The following is a 21344-nucleotide window of genomic DNA, read 5'->3' as shown; positions in this document are numbered from 1 at the left end:
CCCTTTCCCCTCAGGCCATTTTTCTCTATATACTACATTTGCACTTTCCGTCATCACGCTGCTGAACAAATAAACAACGAAGAAGAGAGCAGGCAGACAGGTGGCAAGGCAGGCCTTTCCATGCACTTCCTGCCAGACTGGGGTAGGAAGAAGAGGGAGGGCAGACAGACACCACAGGGAGGCAGGGTGAGCAAACAGACCAGTGTGGTCTGGCAGGCAGGTGGCCCAGGAAGTTCTTCCCAGATTCCTCCTGTTGTTGCTGCCATCACCACTGGTGTGGGGAGGGGAGGGGAGGGGAATGAAGGGGAGAAAGTTGCTCTCCACTTTGTCCTGCTGCCATCACCACCTTCTCAACTTTCTCTCCTTCATTCCCCTCCCTGCCCCACAGTGGCAACAGCGACAGAAGCAAAAAGGGATGGGGTTAGGGAGCTGTGAGGGGTTGAGAGGGTTTTTGGTGGCAAGCTGTGTGGGAGGGGGTTTGGGGCCAACTGCGAGGCAGGTGTTGGCAGTAGGTATGTTTGTGAGCAACATAAGCAGCGCCAGAAGTCCCTAGTGCAAGTGAAAGAAGGGGCAGGGAGAAGCCATGCCATGAGGAGAAACGCTCTTTACATACATCCTTCCTGCTTGGACAGCTCCTTTATCAGTGAGTGTGTGGTGACACCACTTTCAAATGGCAGGCAAACTCAGCTCCCACCCACAGTGGCTGCCCACCATCTTAACTTCCTCCAAGCGCAATGCCTGTCCCTGGCCTATTGAGATTGGACAGCCAAGTTCAGCTTCCATTCAAGAGTAGTACTGCTACCCGCTCTCTGCTCTTCGGCCACCAAAGGACCCAGCAGCAGGCAGCTGGGTTAGGCCAATGAAGGACCCTACTGAGCCCCTGGCTGGCTGTTGGTGCTACGCCTGCTATTCATCACTAATCTCCCAGTCAGGATCAACATGAAGCAATAATATGGGCAGGACCTGCAAACAAGGCACTTTTAATTATAGGGACAGGAGCCCCCAAAAGCTTCAATAGCACTTTGCCTGTTCACACTAGAACAGCTGGTGCTGCAATTACATGTTGCTGCAAAAAGGGAAAGAAGCCCACCGCCACAAATCAAGTCTGAAAGAAATACGGGAGGGTAGACAACAAAGAAAATATTTGACTGCATTTATTTAGCAACATCATCTGGAATTCTCTATAAAAAGTAAATGGGTAGAGGATGGCAGTTCCACAGAAAAGAGTCTGTGTAGAAGCGACCTCAGACGCTATTCATTGCAGCTGCTTGAAAAGCAGTTTCTTCACCCAGTCTTACTTCCTCTGTCTGATCATACTCAGACCACCACTATTGATTTGGCAACCACAGGATCAGATAATAGGCCTATAACTCTGAGGGAGCAGGCAACAAGAGTGTCTGCTGTGAAGCCTTCTTCCCCAAACTACCACTTCCTCCACACAAGTCTTCACTTCTGCTTTGGTGACAGGGGATGTGATAAGACATCTACTCTCCAGAGAGTGCCAGTTGCTAATCTGCAGTTTAGCATTTCAGTGGACTATGTTGTGGGATAACAGCATCCCACAACATATCAAAGATACCAACACCTGTTTTAATCACAAGTACAGTGGTACCGCAGGTTAAGAACTTAATTAGTTCTTGAGGTCCGTTCTTAACCTGAAACTGTTCTTAACCTGAGGTACCACTTTAACAAATGGGGCCTCCTGCTACTGCCGCTGCGCCGCCGTCGTGCGATTTCTGTTCTTATCCTGAAGCAAAGTTCTTAACCCAAGGTAATATTTCTGGGTTAGTGGAGTCTGTAACCTGAAGCGTATGTAATCTGAAGCATCTGTAACCCAAGGTACCACTGTAGTTGCTGATATACGATTGGCAGCTTTTCAGCAAAACATTATAAAATCAGTGGTTCTTTTAACTATCATATCTTTATCATATTTTAAGTAGAAATTCACTTGAAGGATTCCTCTAACTTTTGCATCCATATCACCTTGTCTAATGCATTTTTGCTGAGGCAGAAGAGATCACTAAAACTGACCTAAAGTAGCATGTCATCCAGCAGGGCCCTCACCTCACGTGGAGTCAGACTTTCCTCTCCACAGAGGCTTTTCACCCACTCTGCTTGCAGCTATTTTATTCTATCCTATAGGGTTGTCACATGGAAGATGAAGCAAGTTTGTTTTTTCCTGCTCTGGAGGCTAGGACCCAAACCAATGGATTCAAAGTTACAAGAAAGGAGATTCTGGATAAATATCAGGAAGAACTTTCTGACAGTACGAGCTCTTCAACAGTGGAGCAGGCTTCCATGAGAGGCAGTGGGCTCTCTTTCCTTGGAGGTTTTTAAGCAGAAGTTGGATGGCCACCTGTCATGTATGATTTAGTTGAAATTACTGCATTGCGGGGGGTTGGACTAGATGACCCTTGGTGTCCTTTCCAACAATGTGATTGTAAACATATCCCATCAACACATACACAGACAGGAGGCATGAACTGATAAAGTAAGAAGGTGTATTTCCATAGCTGGTGATGACAAAACGATCCTTTCTGAAATCTGATGGTAGGGAATCTTCCCATTTCTTGTCCTAAGGGGGGGGGGAGAGATATTCTGGCCACCTCCAAACTGTCAGTATTTTGCAGGAGGGATTTAAATAACATGCCAGAAATTTAGGTTTCTGCAATTAAAATGGATTAAAGCATCCTGTCACAACATATCTACTTTATAAAACAAAAAACAAGACTTCTGGGATAGGAAAGTGACAGAGAAATGTACTTAATTGTGTCAGATATTTGATTAACAAAAAGACGTACAGTATAACCATCATACGCAAGCAGTGTAATGCCAGTGAGCAACCTTTTGATAAAGTCTTGGTTTGCTACAAATGCACTTATGAAAAATCTTGTGAAACTGCATGCTCACTTTTATATATCTAAATCAGAATATATGTGTTTCCTGCCTCAATCGGAAAGATTCAGATGTTGCTCTGTCTGTATGATTAGTTATTTTCTACTTCTACAGTTTTAAGAAATATTGCACAGAATGAGCAAATAAAACTTTTGAAATAAATTTGTCAACAGGCTAGTGAAGTAGGAATGTTTTAAGTTATCTCAGTTATGTAGGATGACCCATAAACATCTACTTGCTCCTAAATAACCCATATTTCATGATTTTCAAGTACTTTACTTTTGCCGCATAAAAAGCTACCCTTCTCACATAAGTCCAGGGGATAAGGCAGCCCCCAAGGTGTTGCATAATTTATAGGCAGCCCCTAATCCCTTTCCTGTTCTAGTTTTGCATCCCCCTCTAAGGGAATAAGCCTCCCATCTGAATATCAGCAAACAGAAAAACAAAAGCCTCTCACTCTGACTCTCCAAGAACTAAGATATTTTATCTAAGCCTTTTCTACAGTTCATTAATAGTGGGATGGGGTTTAAATGTCCCAAGAAGCTACAGAACGACAAACAAATGCTCGTTTCTAAGTGTTTGTTTTCTCCTTTGAATGATGAGAAGAATGCTAAGCATTGGCAATGAAATACTACTGGGTGTGCAAAAACAAAAAACAAAAAAATATGCATTTTTATAATGTATTATGCACACATACAAGAATATAAGTAGCATATGTTTCTGGTCTTGGATCAGACCAAGTTGGAGCCAATCATTTGCTTCTGAGAAGCCCAAAGCAGGGCATAGAGACCCCTGATGCTGCCCTCCCCTATAACAACTGGTGTTAAAAATATTGGAATTTCAGCTCCGGTAATCCGAGCTGATATGGCCCATCTTCTTTGAGCCCACCCAGCAGAGCATTAAAACAACAAAGTCCACAACGGAAGGATGGGATAGTATGGGCTACTCGCCATGCTTTATTACTAAGCTATGCAGAGAGCAAAGAAATATACATGTTCTCTCTATGAGAAGCAGAGAGCAACTGAACAAAAGAAACGAAAGAAACAAAGGAAACAAGAAACCAGTAACGTCACATCCCGTCTCCCTTTCCTGTGAGTATCCAACAGTATCTGGACTCTGGAATGTAAACAGTCCTGTGACTGCAAGCAGCTGCTCAGTGAGGAAACAGAAACTAACATAAACTGCTTCTGAAGTGGAAGTTCCAATTATACGCAATCCTATGCATGTTTACGTAGAAATAAGCCAAACTGAATTTAGTTGTACTTGGCCCCGGGACTGCAGTCTTAGCCATTATGACTAACATCCTTTGATAGCCCTACTCACTCCTACTACGCTGATATTTATGTAATCCCATCTAAACCCCAGGCCATTACCACACTTTATATACATTGTGTGTGACATGCGCTACATCTTGTGCCAACTGATTTCATTGAGCAACCTCAAGTTTTAGGATTGTGAGAGCAGAAGCAGAGGGGAACCTCCTACCAACTAACATGGCCAATTTGGGATTTCTGGAGGGCACCTGTGCAAATGGGTACAAAGAGCATACATGCTAAATGAACATGCTTGAGGAGGGAGTCAGTATTGGCGCGGCAGGTTTTATCTCATCAGGGGTGCCAGAAACAGGAAACTTTCAATAAATAGGAAAGCCCTCAGAGGCCTAGCCAGCTTCTTATTTTGGAGTATGTGATCCTTTTCTGTCTTTCTCTCTCCCTCTCTCTCTCTCTCTCTCTCTCTCTCGTCCAAGACTTTGTTCATCACAGGGTATCGCTAAGTGACACAAACATAATCTCTCTTCATCATCATAATCTCCCAGATAACCCCTCAAGTCCCTCAACTAGTTTCCCCTCTTTCCTGAACTCCAGTGTGGCTCAGCACTGGGCTGAACCTGACCTTTCTTCCTTCTTTCTGAATATAGCAGGGCCTCTTTGAACCTTGCCTTTGCCTTCTCTGAGACATGCTCCTACTCTTCCTCTTTTGCTGCTCTCCTTTTCCCCTGCCGGCCACCCAGTGGGACAAACGGAAGCGCATCAGATGTCCAAACACCACAGCACTTCAGGTCCACCCATGTTTACATCTGGTTATTTCTGACCTCCCACATGATGGTTTAAAATAGAGTTGAGCCAAAATTATCTGCAGACGTATTAACAGTAGTCTGTGAAGTGGATCTAATGGAGACTGTCGAATCCAAAAGTTACCCTTCCACTCATGAAACAGAAGGACTCCTTGCAGCAGAAGGTGACCTTTGGGTCCTACAAGTGACTTGTGGCTGATAGAACCAACATATGACATCCACAGTGAATCTGCTGAAAACATCTGGGAACTGATCAGGCACCACTGAAGTTGGATTTGCACAGTTCATGCTGTAGAAATTTGCCCCAAAGTTCCCTTCTGCTGCTTCCAGGGTTGCCATTTTGCATTGTAGTTTGAAGAAAAGGGCAATAGGATACCTGGCAAACCATTTACACCAATCCCACCATTTCAGGGGGGTGTTATTGTTTTTTAATTTTTTTTTTGAACAATTGTTATTTCTCTGCCCAATTTTTCTAAGAATTTTAGACAGCTGTTTAAATTTTGAAAACAATGCAAAAGCTGTGTTTTTAACTTGTAGGCTATATTAATGAAATTCATTGTGCATGTTGGCACTGCAACGTTTAGTGTAAAAGTATTTTAAATTATGCACTTATTTTTGTTTTAATGTGAGCCATCTGGAGTTTCAAAGAAAACAGGATCCGATCATTTAAGTAAACACTGATCTTGGAATACTGCTTCCGTGGAACTTTATCATTTAAATTTAGGAGGAAAGAATCTGGCACTCTCCATCCTTTGTTACATGTTGCCTTACAACAGTGCGTAGTGATTGCAAAACAATACTGGCTTGTATCTCTTTAGATCAGCTTCACTCTGACACAAAGCAACAATGCAAGGAACAGAAAGACCAGAGAAGGACACCCAGGAAATGTTGCAAATCTTTTCACGTATAGACTAATGTCATGCATTTAAAAACAATTCCCAGAGTGGTTTACCAATAGCTCCCTCTTCCCAGAGAACTCTGGCAATTGTAGCTCTACAAGGGGCATAGGGGATCTCCTAACAACTCTCAGCACCTTTAACAAACTACATTTCCCAGGACTCTTTGGTAGGAACCAGATGGTATAACAGTGCTTTAAATGTATGGCGTGGATGTGACCTTAGATAAGTACATAGAAATTAGTAGAGAAGTAGGCTGTGTTGAATGGAAAAGTACACTGAGAACATAGCTCACCCAGAACAAGCAGCTCCACTGACTCTTCCGTCTTGCCCTCCACATCATCAGGTGTGATAATGAGGCAGTAATACAACCCACTGTCTCCCCACATCAGTTTTCCAATGTGGAGGTCTGCATCTGAAAAACAATGTAAGAGAAATAGTAGAGTCAGAAACACAGAGAAAAGGTGAAGGAATAAAAACAAGGCTTTCACTAACAGTTGTTACTGGCAGGAGTGCATTTTTCTTCCTTAGAGAAATAAGCACACTCCAGTGAGCCACAGTGCACTCCAGAGAGCCAGCAAACTCCACTGGACAGTGATTTGGATCCAGGAGACCAAATTCCTATTTACTGAGGAACACACCAGATTGTCTTTTCCACAATGAAAGTAGGACACATATAAAACTTATCTCACAAGGCCATTTGTTCCCATGCCCTTCAACACGGAAGCAAGGTATAGCCCCATTCACATCACAGGCTCCTGCCCCAATCCACATATACAACACAAACATCTGTAGGGAGGGGGCCTTCACATATAGCTGAACATGCAATGGCTTCTTTGGAATCTAGGATCTGGGTGGTCAGGGTTCCAGATCACAAGAAAGCCTTCATGCAATGCAAAGTGATTGTGAATAATTTTTATTTCTATAGGAAGGGACATACACCTCAACAACACACACGAAGAAAAAGATCTTCTATTTTACCAAGGTTTTTACAACTTAATTTTTGCTTAGTGTTTTACACTGCCACTAGATGTTTTTACATCTAAGATCTCTCTGCCTTGTTAGTTTTTATGTTTTATTGAAATTTGTACTTTAATTGTTTCGCAGGTTTTTTAAATGTAAACTGCCCTGGGAATATGCCTGGAGAGTGGAATATACATGCCTATAATAAATAAGCACACTGATCCTCGTAAGAGAGATCCAAAAAACTGATGTAATTTTCTACCATTCATAATAGCCAAAGAAGCTTTCCCATAATTAATAAACTGCTAGGCAGGCAGTTACCATGGAGAATGGTGACATCTCTTCCCTTGTAGAATTCTCCAACTGTGACCGATGGGCCCTGCTTGGAAGCCACAATGCGGACCGTTCTTCTGCTGTCCACGCAGTCCAAATATGGATCCCATTCCAGGTTCCTCTTGCTCACAGCCTGTAAGCCTGCAGAGACCACTCCCAGAGCTTCTCCCATGCGGTCTTGGCAATATGATTTGAACTTCCACTGCACCACAGCTGGTTGTGTGGAAGAAGTTGAAAAGTGGCATCGAAGCACGACAGACTGAAAGAGCATGGCCACCTTTTTCTTTTCCGGCACCATGACCTGAAGCCCTTCAGTCACAGCTACAAGACAAAAAGTATGAACGTTATTGATTTGTGAGGTATCAACCATCTGTTCAGTGGTTCTGATCAAGACAGAATGTTATACAGGAGATTGCCATCTGCTTTTGGTGCTAAGAAGAAAATGTGCTAGAGAAATACTGGCAGCAAGGCAATAGTGCTATTTAATGCATCAAAACTATACTGAGCTGGTTCAGACATCAAGGTAAACTGCAGTTTGTCATGACAGGAACAAGCCGCAGCAAAACTTGGCCTCACGTGCTCTCCAATTCACCTCTGCTGCAGCCACAGGAACATCAAAAGCTTTCACTAGGGATGGTTGAAAATGTCACTTTGAATTTTTGGTTATCATCTTTCCAGTCTTACCATAAGTTCAGTTCTCCATGTGAGTTTGCATTGTTTTTTTAGCCCACATGAAAATTCACCAGCATTTTAGTGCAAATTTATCCTAAGGTACGAATTTTTGCACGGCAATTTCCCCTAATACAGTGCATTTTTGTCTGTTAGTTTCACTTATATGTGCATTTTTTTTTACACCCCTTCCCTAGTATATGTATTTTGGACACTTTTGTTGGCTGAAGAATTGCCTTGCAGTTCAGACTTTGATTTTGCTAAACTTCCGAAGTTGATGTAAATAGCTATGTGGAAAAACTTACAGATTTATTATGGGGAAAGGTATTACAAGCTTCCAAGGAACTAAAAAGCCTGGTCCATACACTATTTCCAAAGTAGTTAACATGTTTATTCTCACTTAAATAAATGGGATAAAATGCTGAAGCCTTTAAATAATAATGAAAATTGTGTGGAATCCGGTCATAAATGAAGTTAATAAATAAAAAAAAAGTCTAAACCTAACTCTACAGGCTTGGGGAAATTTCACACCCTGGATTGTGTTCAATCTTAATCCTACTGAGTGGACCCACTTAAACTGATGAACACAACTAGTTTAGCTCCATTAATTGCAAGGGGTCTCCCCTGAGTAGAACTTTTTGGGATACTACCCTTTATATTTAATCCTAGCATAACTAGCTGCTGAATATCATAGCATATTTATATGCTTATATTTATATTCTTCCTCTTAATTTCAGAGATCCCCAAAGATAAAGAATATTTTTTTAAAAAAAGAAATCTCTATACAATCACAAAACCCGGTTAATGTTTTAAAAGTGGCAGCAGTGTCAAACCACACTGAAAACTGAAACAGGTTGTGGGGGCAGGTGCTGTCGAAACTGCTACTAATAGCCTGTGAACTAACCAAAAATCATCCAGGTGGAAGGATGAGAGTAAGGGAGAAAGGAACAAGTTGTTCAGCCATTAGCAATCAGTGGAAATAAACATTTCTGATAATCTAACAATACATTTTCTCCAAGTGATAGAACAGCTGCATTCTATGCTGGCACAGCAGACCCCAAAGATAATGTATGGGAATTAATTACACGAATGGAACTCCATCAACAGCTTCCGCATTATCCCTCTTTATTATAGGGCAAATTTTCACAATGCAAAAAGGGCTGGTTGAAAGACAATGTGTTGCCCTTACATACATCTAAGGGAACAGCTGGACAATGCAAGCAATATCACTTGAGCCACCCCCACATTAATCTGCACCATTGGCAAAGCTATGGCTTTAAAAGCATCTAAGGCACCACTAATGCATACATGACTTTTCACAAATGAGCCCTCTGTTCCTGAAATATTTACAAGTCTAAATAAGGCAACGCAAAGAACAAGCTCACAGTTCAGAAGAAGAAAGGTGAGATTCCTCCTCATGGTGAGAAGGGATGAGGAATTGCTTGCAGAGATTGTAGGAGTAGATTTGAAATAAAGAAAGAAAAACCAATTATAATATTAGTATGAACAGAGTGTGTTCAGGAACTGACAAAATACAGGAGGGAAGTTAATACAAAAAGTAGAACTGGGGAACTGATGTGAGCAAAGAAAACAAGAAGCTCAAGTGAAGATTCAGTGGGCCTACAGAGTTTTTAAATGTCATGTTCAATGTTAGTCTCTTTAAAGGCTAACCTTTCATTTACTGATGACTACTACCTGCATTCACTGAATTCCTGAGGTGAACAAACATATAATGGAAGCTTCAAAACACCAGACTCTTAACATGATAATTGTAACAATCAGAGGAGAACCTGACTGCATGCATCCACTCTAAACCGATGAAGATAAGAGGAATTAAATTTAGGAAAAAATAAGTTGTTGGCTTTGGCAACAGCAGTTTCTGTGCAATGGAGATAACAGAAATCAGTGCACAGGATAGGAGCAAGAGTAACATGCACATTAGTCATAGCTTTTTGAGCCCTTATTTTGCCCATAGAAGCGTTGCCCTTTTTTTAATGAGGCTGTACAAGTTTATATTGAAAACTTCCAACTCCTAGAGATGCCGAAATCAGAAAACTAAAAAGCAAAGCCTGCACCTGATACCAATGACATGAAGCACCATACCATATTTGTATGTTATGTTAGGGTGTCTTTTTTCACTAGGGAGCAATTACTTTAGATTAGCGGTGTTCAACTGGCGTGCCTTGAATGATGGTTAGGGGTACTGCGGGCAACACTGGTCTCCTTCCCTCTTTTCTCCCCCCCCCCCATGCCCTCTCGTGTCTTTGCCACTCAAAGGTTTGTGTGGCTGTTTGTTGCAGCAGCCCTGACTACAAGCTCCCCAGACCAATGGTGTATTTGGGGCTGGCCAGGGGGTGCTGGTTGCCAGAAGCTGAAGCAGCCTCGGAGTAAGCAAGCAAGTGAGTCGGCGTGAGGAGGCACCTCTCTTTGGGGCAGGAGGGTGGCTGCCCAGAGGACTCCTAAGGAAAGAGAAGGGGAGAGGAGGCCGAGGGAACACTCCACAAGGGAGGGTGTTTGAAAAGGGGTGAGGGGCTGCCTGCTCTGCAGGCAAGGGGCAACATAACTGGGCTTCTCAGGCTTGGAGCATGTTTCCTCACAGGGGAGCCACAGGAAGAATGTAGTTGGTAAATGGAGCCTTTCAAAAAGGTTGAAAACCTCTGCTTTAGACTGATGAGCTATCTGTAAGCTAGAAGAGGCCTACCACTCTAGACAAGGATAATCGTTTTGAATGGGCTATGGACCCAAGATGGTGTACTGGGAAAGCTGAGACCTACAGATGACAATACATGGTGTTCTGTTAATTTTTCTGCTGGGACGTTCCTGCAATAGGTGGCTCAGAAATGTTAGTTTTGCCTATCTAATCTGCTTCTTGACTTCCCCAGCTAAGAATTATTTTTGAAGAAAGACAGAGCTAAATTTTGCAAGTGTTGGTCTCTGTTTGAAACAAACACTTTAGGCCCTGCCTGCAGACAATGCAGCATGTGATATGTTGTAGATGGAAACTAGAACCTTGCAGGAATGCACAGAGGTGAATTAGTTTCTTGGTTTAAGGTGGTGCTTATATGTCCCTTGCATGACTGAACTGTACAGTACAGGATTATCCAAAGAGCAGCAAATTGGGCAACTACCCTGGGATTTGTCCCCCACATACCAATGGCCACCGCTGGCAGCCCCACTGCCTGGCCAGCCCTGCCAGCTTCTGCCCACACAACAAAGCTCTCTACTTCCACCCTTCCTAGAACAAGACATGGAGAGAGTTGATGAGAGGCACAGAGCCACATTGGTACTGTCACTGCCAAAGGGGCAGCAAAAAACAAGAATAAACACCAGGAAGAGGACACAAACCTCATGGAGAAGAGCGAGGGGGCAGAGGGGAGATTAAGGCTGGAGCAGATAAACAGTGTGCTTTGCCCTAGCCCCTACAAACGCCAAAGGGTATTCCTGGTACTGCAAACCCAGGAAAAGAACCTCCTGGTGAAGTGTTCCAGGCTTAAGTTAATGGAGAGGAGGAAATTACTGAATGGAATTGTGAACTTTCTCAAAAGATTTCTTCCTATGTGAGTGCAGACACTGAAAATGTTCTCAATAGAAGCTCTGTAGAGGAGCTGATGGTAGGAAGCTTTGTTCTAAACCAGCCATTAAAATGTTGGCAATGTTGTGGTATTACTTATCTAAATCAAGGCTCCTGTGGTGTTTTTGCATAGATTTACTCCTGCACTTCTATAGGAAATTTATTCAGTACTTTGGGGGAATTCCTCAGTGGGGCCCAAGGATAATGGCAGGGCATATAAAATGTGGTGTTGGAAAGCTGGCTCTCAGGCTCCCATATGTCATATGACTTGTTCATGATGACTACGACAAAAGATTCTGTATAAGTCAGCATTGTTTTTGAGGTTGTAGGCAGCATTATCTTCTGCAGGGCCTGAGATCATACAGCAGGTGAGGCTTGCAGACATTCTCAGCCTGGTGAAATAACTCTGTAAAGAAATGCACTCTGGTGCTGCAATCATCAGGAGGAGTCCACACACAATTTGTGAAATGACTCTTAAGTTTCTCTGTTGGTTACTTCAACTTTCTCTGCCTCCCCCTCCCCACAATTTACCTTCTCCGATTTCTTATCATGTCCCTCTATTGCCCTCTTAAGCTCCACTGTACTAGTTGTAGGTTTCGACAACTTTCAAGTAGAGTATCCATATAAAATATAATTTACACAAATTGTAATGCAATAAAATAATAACATTGCTCCCTATCACATTTTATAAATTTATTTATATTTTAAGCTTTCATCTATGTTTTGGGTCAAATGCACACCTTACAGTGCTGAAAATTCATAAACTATCTGCCAACCTTCTACAATCCTATGTTCCAGGCATTCCTCAATCATGATAAAGTGTGAATTGCCCTGCTGCATAGCAGGGACCCACTTCCTGAGCCTAGTGAAAAATATTATGTTTTATTCTTACAGCTTTTGAGAATAATTCTACTCCTTTTGGAATGACTAAGAAAATATTTTACATAAAATAAAACTGTCAATTATAAAATAAAACTGTCAACTGTTCTTTTGGTGTTATGTGCTTCACATTGTGGGGTATTACAGACCCCAATAACCTCTTTGCAACTATATCATTTTACTGAAAAAGGAAAGCTCTTAGGGATGGTGTAAAAAAAATTATGTGCAAACAGTGTCATGCTTAACACCATTCCCTCAGGTTTTTTTTGTTTTTATGGCTGTCCCAGCACACATCTGACCCCAAAGCTGACTTGATCCAGTAAGTGTTTCTTATCACCAAGGGTTTAAAAAGACTCATTAAATTACTAACTGTGTGAACAACATCACATCTAGTTTGGTTCCAATACTGAAATGAAAGAGAACGCTAGAGACTACATGCAAGAAAAGTCTCCCTCCCAGAAACATAGAAAGCTGCCTTAAACCAAATCGGACCCTCTGGTTCATCTAGCTCAATATTGTTTACATTGAATGTCAGCATCTCTCCAGCGTTTCAGGAAGGAAGCCTTTCCCAGCCCTACCTGGAGATGCCAGGGATTGAACCTGTGACCTTCTGCGTGCAAGGCAAGCACACTACCACTAAGCTATAGCCCTCTCCCCAAACGACCTCTCTGCAGAAGCAGCAAGGTAGGCAACATTATATTGTATGCCTGAATCAGAGAACTGTAGAGCTGGAAGGGACCACAAGAGTCATCTAGTCCAACCCCCTGCAATGCAGGAATCTTTTGCCCAACGTGGGGCTTGAACCCACAACCCAGAGATTAAGAGTTTCATGCTCTACCAACTGAGCTATCCCAGTCTGGTTTTGTTTAGCCACAGAAAAGCCATAAACCCACCTCCTTCCCGCCTTTCTTAATAGGGTGCAAGAAAGAACCATTCTTACAATGGGTTGCTGGCTGTTGTGCATACAAAAGTGAGTAGGAACAGCCAAATCCCTCAAGTTTGCTTCCTGTGCTTCTTCCCATAATCTATTTGTGCAAATTCAATACTGCAAAGCGGCAATTCCTTGAATCTTCTGTAGCTTAGCACCAAGGCAACATCCTCCTCAGTACCTTGTAAAAGTGAACTGATGACACTCATAGAAATACTCATCTGACACATATTCCTGGGATTTCCCTCCCCTCTCCCCATTCATACATTAGCAGAGGATTACCTGAGGGCATCTTCATACAGGGCACCATTTCTGCATGGATGAAGGAAAGCAACTGTGTATGTTTGCATACACCGTCATGTGTGAAAATTATGCAAGTATCTATTTTACTGTAGGTAACCATAAATATGGAAGTCTCTGCACACTGCTTTGAATGCAATAATTTTCCACAGAAAACAACCTGGAGAAAGAGATATGCGAGAAGCAAAGCTAGCTGCTGCCAAAATAACCTTACAGGAAATAGCAGCAATGAATTCTTTTTTTCTGAGGAAGTTCTCCTGACCAAAGTAAGCAACTACTTTTCCATGAAGAAAGAGGAAATGACACTCTTTTCCCCTGAGCAAGCAGAACTGCTAATCCAACCAATACAATCTGTGTTTTCCAATGGCAAAACGTCATCTTAGCCTTTTCACTTAGGCTAGACCTCAGCACACACATACACAATCTCTGGGGCTGGCCTGTTCTCCCAAAATTTCAACAGACATGATGGGCATTAACAGTCAGCAAAACTGGGCATTTCCTTGTGACCAAAGAGAGGCTTAAGGACCCACATGAGTGCCACCACCATAACCTGCTGGTCAACACACAGACAGCCCCATCATCACCCATAACTTCTGCCTGATTTTTGCAGGAAGCAAAAACAGCATTCTGACTCCAGCCAGCCTAGTTCATGCATGTGCTGTGCTATGTTGTGCTGTGCAATGCCATGGACAGGATCCCTGGTGACTAGTGAGTTACTCAGTGCTTGCTTTAGTGTCCCAATTCTTGGTATCCCTTGGTGCAGGCTATCCTTGTGGTCTGAAAACTCAAGCAAGGCCTCTTTGGCTCCAGCTGGCATGCGGACGTTGCAGCAATCCAGAAATGGGATGGCTGGGTTAATGAGCTGCAGTGGCTCAGGAAAGGCAAGGTGTGGAAGTGAGCCCAGAATGGTTAGTAAACCAGCAAACTTCAGGCCCCAAATGATGGAGATGAAGGATTTGGGCTCTGTTTTCAGTACAGCAGGCAGATATGCTAGAAAGGAAGAAACAGAAAACTCTTCTACATAGGGCATGTTTAGGATTCAGACCAGGGTGGGTAGCAAGCTTGTGGGGTGGGTGGTATTAGCAAGCTCAAGGGGAGGATAGCCACATAGCTCCCTAGACTAGAAACCTCAGTTGAACAAATTCTCTGCAAGCAACTCTGCTAGGGGAAATGGTGGCCTGGGACCCTCCAGGACCTAAGGAACTGGGGGTGGGGGGAGCTAGAAAAATGAGCATCATAAGCTAAGGGTTGCTTGGATGCTGACATTTGGATGTTTCTTCTACACACACACCCAGCTACAGAAGTGGTCCTGGGGGCATGTTTGGCACATGTAGCCAGGGAAGAGATTCCAATCGCTTGATGGGAAAGCTGCCCATTTAACCCTATCAATCTATGGAAAAAGAGAAGAACACCCCCTCCAAAAAAATAATAATGCATGTGTATGAGTGAAATTGGGACATTAATCTGTTAGTGATTCAGAACCGAAGAGAGTACAGTACTGTAATAATGACTCTGCCTTAATTATCAATCTGTCTGTGCAGGACATCTGCAAGCAGAGAGCTTTGCCTGGGAGCCACAAAAACCTGCAGCTGTACCTTGCCAATTCCGATGCCCCAATACATTTCCAAAAGATGGTTTTTCCCCACATCCAACTAACTTCAAAGAAATCCAGGGGTGGCACCCTGGGGGGAAAGACAGCCACGCTAAAAACCCACACCCAGGCAGAGCTCGCCTGCTTCTGAATCAGATCAGGACGAAAGAGATTTGGGAGGAAAAGTGGGGGCGGGGGGGGTAAAGTAAAGATCATTTTTCCCCTTTAGAAAGAGATACGCTGCGGGGGTGTGGAGCAGTTTATTGCCTACAACACCGATAACGGGCACCTCAATCAAACACGCTGTTTACTATTTGTTCGACATTTCTAACCCCCCCCCTCCCTTCCGTGCCTCCCACTTGCTGAACAAGCTTGAAACCTGCTGCAACACGACACACACAGAGCTGGGGGGGGGGGGGAGGGAGAGGGAGAGAAGGCAGGCAACTCCTTTGGGAATCCAAAAAGTTATTGATCCCCATGAAATCCCTTACCTGTTAGCCACAGCAAAGCAGTCCAGCCTAGTAAGACTCCATCCATCTTCGTGGTCTGTCCCTCCAGAAAGGAAAAGGAAAGGAAGGGGAGAGAGGTGGAGAAACTGGAGCCAGGAAAGTAAAAAATGAGGCTCCCCGCTACGAAGCGGCTGGCACCTCAAGTGTTCTTTCCCGTTATCTGCGGGTCTTCCGCCACATAACTCAGCGTGTGAATAGACAGAGAGTTCTGAATGGGAGCTACCACTCTGCTAGGGGGAGGGGGGCTGCACTGCCCTCCTTCGGGAATTCTGCTCCCTGCGACGTAATTTATGCATCTCAGGCAAGACGGTGGCGGGGGGAATCACCGTTAGACAGCTGTAGTCCTCAAACCAAGCTCGGATTGACAATGGGCTGAAAACTTCCAAGGTTTTAAGTCTTCTCCTCCCCCTCCCCCCCCCGCAACCAGAATTCCGAGGCTGCAGGAGTTTCTAAATCACATGGCTGCCCATTGAAGCTGTCCAGGAACTGGAGAGAGTTCATCACACTGGGCAGTCTTCATATTTAACGACCGAGTGTAGTAACTGAAAGGCTAGTGAGAACAAGCAGCCGGATCTATGAATGTGTACCAACGAAGCTGAGGGGAAAGAAGGGGCATGTGGTCCCAAACCTGAAAAGGGATCTTCCTAGCCATGCAGAGAAAACACATATAAATGCTCAGCACCGGATGCATTAATCCTTCGCTGGTGCAGATATATATACTGTATATCCATCCACAGGTGCAGGGACAAGATAGCCAAACACCATTAGTTAAAACTCCTCTTCCAATAGTTTCTTATGTATAGTTTTTTACGGTTTTCACGTTATAGCTAGCAATAGAACAGTGCAGGCTTTTATCCCCCTGTTCTATCTTATCTCTTATTCTCCCCCCACTCCCCTTATCTCATTTCACTGAAGCTAATGGCAAAATCTCTTTGTGTTATTGCAGAATTTAGCAGGAGTGGTTTTGGTATGCATTCAAATAACTATATATCAATGATTTTATATTTACACAATTCTAAAGAAGATAGTGCGCAAATATAAAATATATGTGATTTGAACTTTCTAGACTATTCCAGCAGTGATCAAGGCACACGAAATACTTGCACAGAACACCTCTCCCATTCTAAATGGCATTGCACTTATCAACTACAAAATAGGAATGGCAATAGTTACCTCAGCCTAAGTCTGAGCTAAATTGAATTTTTTCCAGGCACAAACAGGTACTACCACTAACAATTAAATTATCAGGCTTGGATCCAGCCTTAGAATAATAGAACTGTAGAGCTGGAAGGGACCACAAGGATCATCTAGTCCAACCCCCTGCACTGCATGGATCTTTCACCCAATGTGAGGCTTGAACCCACAACCCTGAGATTAAGAGTCTCATGCTCTACCAACTGCTATTTGATCATACTTAAGTTGCTAACTTACCGTATTTTTCGCTCCATAAGACGCACCAGACCACAAGACGCACCTAGTTTTTGGAGGAGGAAAACAAGAAAAAAAATATTCTGAATCTCAGAAGCCAGAACAGCAAGAGGGATCGCTGTGCAGTGAAAGCAGCAATCCCTCTTGCTGTTCTGGCTTCTGGGATAGCTGCGCAGCATGCATTCGCGCCACAAGACGCACACACATTTCCCCTTACTTTTTAGGAGGGAAAAAGTGAGTCTTATAGAGCAAAAAATACGGTAATTCCTTTGATTTCAATGGGTTTACTTGGTGCATGATTAAGTCTGGATTCAACCCACAGAAAATTTCTGGCTCACTGAATAACTATTAAATGATAGATTGAGGGGTTGCTAAATCACATGTTACTTAAAGCTGCTGTTGCCATGCACTTTACTAAAGGGCTTCAACCATAGATTTTTGCCTTCCTTGCTCTTCCCCAAATCACTGCCCTTTTCTGCCTTCATTCCCCCTCTGCTGGCAGAACAGAGATACACCCACAAAGCTTCTGTGACTAAAACATATTTCTATAACAATGTATTTATAAGAAAAGTGTCAAATACGGCAAGTGGTCCATTGATGGTCTACATCCAACTTGTTTTGGATCTAAGGCACGTGGGATAAAATCCCATCTTAGTAATGGATTGTTTATGTGGCCTGCCTTGAGTTCAGCCTCCATTCCTTCCCTATAAAAGGTGTGCAACTGTGACCTACCTTGTGGATATGGTCTGAGGTTGCACAAGGCATAAACTATGAAATATTTTCCATGAATTGTTAATCGTAATATCTGCAAATGCTCAACATGAAAGTGCTGTATTAAACTTTCATCTTTTGTAGCATCTGTCAAGTAAGCAGTGGAATGAGACAGCTGTCATTGTAGAAGAAAAAGAGTAACAGAAATCAGTCAGCTAGTTAAGCAGTTGGTTTCAAACCTAGGGAGGGAATAATGGTACTGTTGCTGCTTAGTAGATAACTGTGTTAAATGAATCCTTTGTTATATATTTATACAGCACTTAATATAATCAATCAAGCAGTTTACAGATGAAAAATGCAAAAAATAAACACATCAAAGTAGCACACAATTAAAAAAATAATTAAAATTTCATAGTAAAATACCAATAAGCAAAAACTTATCAATATGTGATCAAAAAAATCTGCAGTCAGGGTAAGCTTCTCTAAACAGAAAGGTTTTCATAGTTAATATATCCCCAATTTCCCAAGTGTGTATTTCAGATGTTAGGTGCCACAACACAGAAGACCCTCTTTTGTGATGACACAGACACCCCACTAATTTCAGTATAGTCAGCAGGACCTTCTCTGAAGATTGTAGGGATCTGCTGGCACAAAGGCACAAATCATTAGGCTGTGGCTTACGTTTTCAAATCAGATGGAAGCTGGTTTGAGGAAAAGTCCATCAATCAACAGGATTTCTCAAGAAGCTACAGGATACATGGATTGTGGCTAACGTCATGTGTACTTGGCTTCAGACAGTGGATGTTGCACTGGAGCCAGAGTAAACAGTACTGTGATGTGTATGCAGCCTAAAGCTAAACTCTGCTGTTCTCCAAACACTTCAGCCTTGCCCTTTCTTTGCCATTCCTCCCAGATCCATTTTATGCCTTTAACTACAAATTCCACTATGCAGTTCACCTACCACAATACCACATGTATGCAACCCCTTCGCTTTCCCATCAGAGGCATGAATCATGGCACCACAGTAACACATTTCATGATAAGAATGGAGTTAGACTGATTTGCACCAGCTGAGGACTGATTCCTTATTTTATGCATAAAATATTATCTGTGAAGTTCTGTATAGAAGAGAGTCAAGTCTTCACAACACAAAGATACGGAATTAAATATTCCTTTTTTCTGCTTATTTCAACTATTTGTTAAGCAGCAAATTCTAACTCGTAGCTCCTTGTTGGAACAAATCTGCAGAAGTTTTCCCAAATTCTAAACACAAGTATTTGGTTAATGTTTTCTGTATTTATTTTTTCCCTCCAGTACTGGCAAGCAAACTTGGCAAAGACCACCTTTCTTGAAAATAAAGTTTGACTCATCGCTCAGGAAAGATATTCTCAATTCAAGGAAGTGGTATTGTTCTGTGTGCAATGCTGATTTATTCTCACTTTAAAATACCCCTGTGTTCTGAGTTTATTATTAGTTAGGCTCTGTGTGCTAAGCACAACAAACAATTTAATTCTCCTAGTATCTCAAACCACAGAACAGAATAGACCTTTGGCCTCCTTCTCCTCCTTTCTGACATTCATGCTGATTGCTCAGCTTAAAAATTAATTTGAAAACCAGAGTTCCATAAGCCTCCCTATGGAGGTATGAACCTGTCATTTTTGTGGGGAACAGAACAAGCACCTTCCTGACACACCATTTCCCCCAGTCCTGTTGTTTTGGTTTCTGACTTAGGTCAGGAAGCGGAGTGCTAACCTGTCTCATAGCTCTACTTCCCAGCCAACAGCTGTCACCACCTGTTTATTTGTATGTCTGTTTATCTGTATACTTGTGGGCCTTTCCATTGTTTGAAAAAGCATTTGAATGGGCCAACGGAAGAGCAATACCATATTGCATACTTTTTGCTTCTGTATGGCCCCATTCTATGGACCTTCAGTGATACTACAGAACAGAGATTCTTTTCTGTTGATCTGATAGGACTCTGTCCCAAGACGAGGGTGAAATCTACCAGACAAACACTCTTGTGTTTGTACTGTCTCAGTTACACTCCAGGCAGCTCAAACAATATTTTTCTTAAATTAGGGAGGGTTTAAGTGTTTTCCCCCTCTTTACAGTGATATATTTCTTCTTCTTTTTAATTTTCAGTAGGGAAAAAACAAGTTGTTGTAAAACCTCTCTCTCAGTTATGGGCCAATTATTTAGTGGTGCACGTATAATCCACTATGGGCCAAGAAGAACAGTTTTGCATTATTCAGCACAAGCCTGCATTGTATAATGGAGTTTAATTTTGAATCTCTCTGATCCCATCCCAGTCACCAATTGCAGTTCTTAACTGACTTAAAAGGATTTATATTTGGCTGATACAGGAAAGGGCATGATTGTCCTGGTGTGTAACACATTCCAATTAGACACTGATACTTTTTAGTAAACAAACTCCTGTTAGTCCAATAAAATATATAAATCAACTGTTGGAAATACCTTAGTCTAGCCTTTGCCAACCTGGTGCCTTTTAGATGTTTTGGACTACAACTCCCATCAGGCCCAGCTAGTACTCTTGAGGTGGCCAAGGCTAATGGAAGTTGTAGTGCAAAACTTCTGGAGGCCACAAAGCTGGTGAAGGTTGTCTTAGAATGAGTTGAGAAAGAATATCACACTAAATTCAATACCAAAACAAAACTGGGACTTCTGTGAGCAAATGGTTTTGAACTGGTGATGCCCTTTTTGTAATAGTGTCCTAGCAATCTGCAAGAGCAAAAGTAATACAATGCTATCAAAGTGATGCTACAGACCATAAAAGCTGTTCTTCTGCCCAGTTATTCTTCCTTTCCCCCTAATTTACCAGCTTTAATCTCTATCACTAATTTCTTCTCACTATAGTCATGTTTTTCTCCCCCCCCCCCAACATGCTGCTGACTCCTGACATCTTTACATGGACACCCGCTATCTGCATAATCAGGCTTCCATATAAGCTGTCTCCATATGTTGCACTTTCCTTTTCTAAAGTTCCCACATGGCAGGAAGCTAAAAAGAAGGATACAAGGCATCAAAGAATGTGATTCAAAATGTGGGGGAATGATGGCACAGGGTGGCCCAGCATCAACACATCACCTGCATGTCTGCAAATATTAGGAGCATAGGGGCACAAGCAACTTGTCCTTGGCTACGCTCTGTCAGGTATAAGAAAATGGCAGTTTGAGCTGCAAGAAAATGGTAGGGTATACATCCCCTTACTTAAAATCTTCCCCTTGAATCTTTATTTGATTCACTATTCCTTTGTCTTTGTCTGCACATCCCTACAGCTCACACTCTGGATTTACCTTGTAGCAATTTCCATAGAAACTGTGATTTCTATAGCTTTTTGAGACGTGAGGCAGCATTCAACAAATAGTTGCTGCTAAATTGCTTCATTATATTTGCTAAAGGCCAGCATGTCACAAAAAGCACCATTTAATACTGCAGTGACTTCATATTGTTCAGTCAGTTTCTTTAAGACTGCCATACACTATAAAAGCTTTCCTCTGCTAGCACTCCACATTGGAATCTCTCTTTCATCACTAGCACATTCACAACAAATTGCTGCTGAAGCACTTACGGTACTTA

At 42.5% G+C, this 21344-nt stretch overlaps 1 protein-coding gene across 5 annotated transcripts in view; it reads right to left on the bottom strand.

Moving 5' to 3' along the window:
* ILDR2 (immunoglobulin like domain containing receptor 2) overlaps positions 1-16118 on the bottom strand; it is a 42029-nt gene extending 25911 nt beyond the window's left edge. For 2 of the 5 annotated variants that reach the window (XM_081001512.1, XM_081001515.1), the window contains exons 1-3: positions 15591-16116; positions 7150-7482; positions 6161-6280 (exon numbers count right to left, since the gene is read on the bottom strand). In XM_081001512.1, the coding sequence (XP_080857638.1) occupies positions 6161-6280; positions 7150-7482; positions 15591-15636 (499 nt within the window). In that variant the 5' untranslated portion in view covers positions 15637-16116. Of the gene's footprint in view, positions 1-6160; positions 6281-7149; positions 7483-9215; positions 9272-15590 lie in introns of all 5 variants that reach the window. The other 3 variants (XM_081001513.1, XM_081001516.1, XM_081001514.1) reach the window with 2 other exon arrangements.
* Between the last annotated feature and the right edge of the window lie 5226 nt (positions 16119-21344).

This window comes from Podarcis pityusensis, assembly GCF_964106645.2.
Source record: "Podarcis pityusensis genome assembly, chromosome: 4".
NCBI classification, from domain to species: Eukaryota; Metazoa; Chordata; class Lepidosauria; order Squamata; family Lacertidae; genus Podarcis; species Podarcis pityusensis.
Note: the sequence above shows the minus strand (reverse complement) of the source record. Positions and strands in the feature narration are given on the sequence as shown.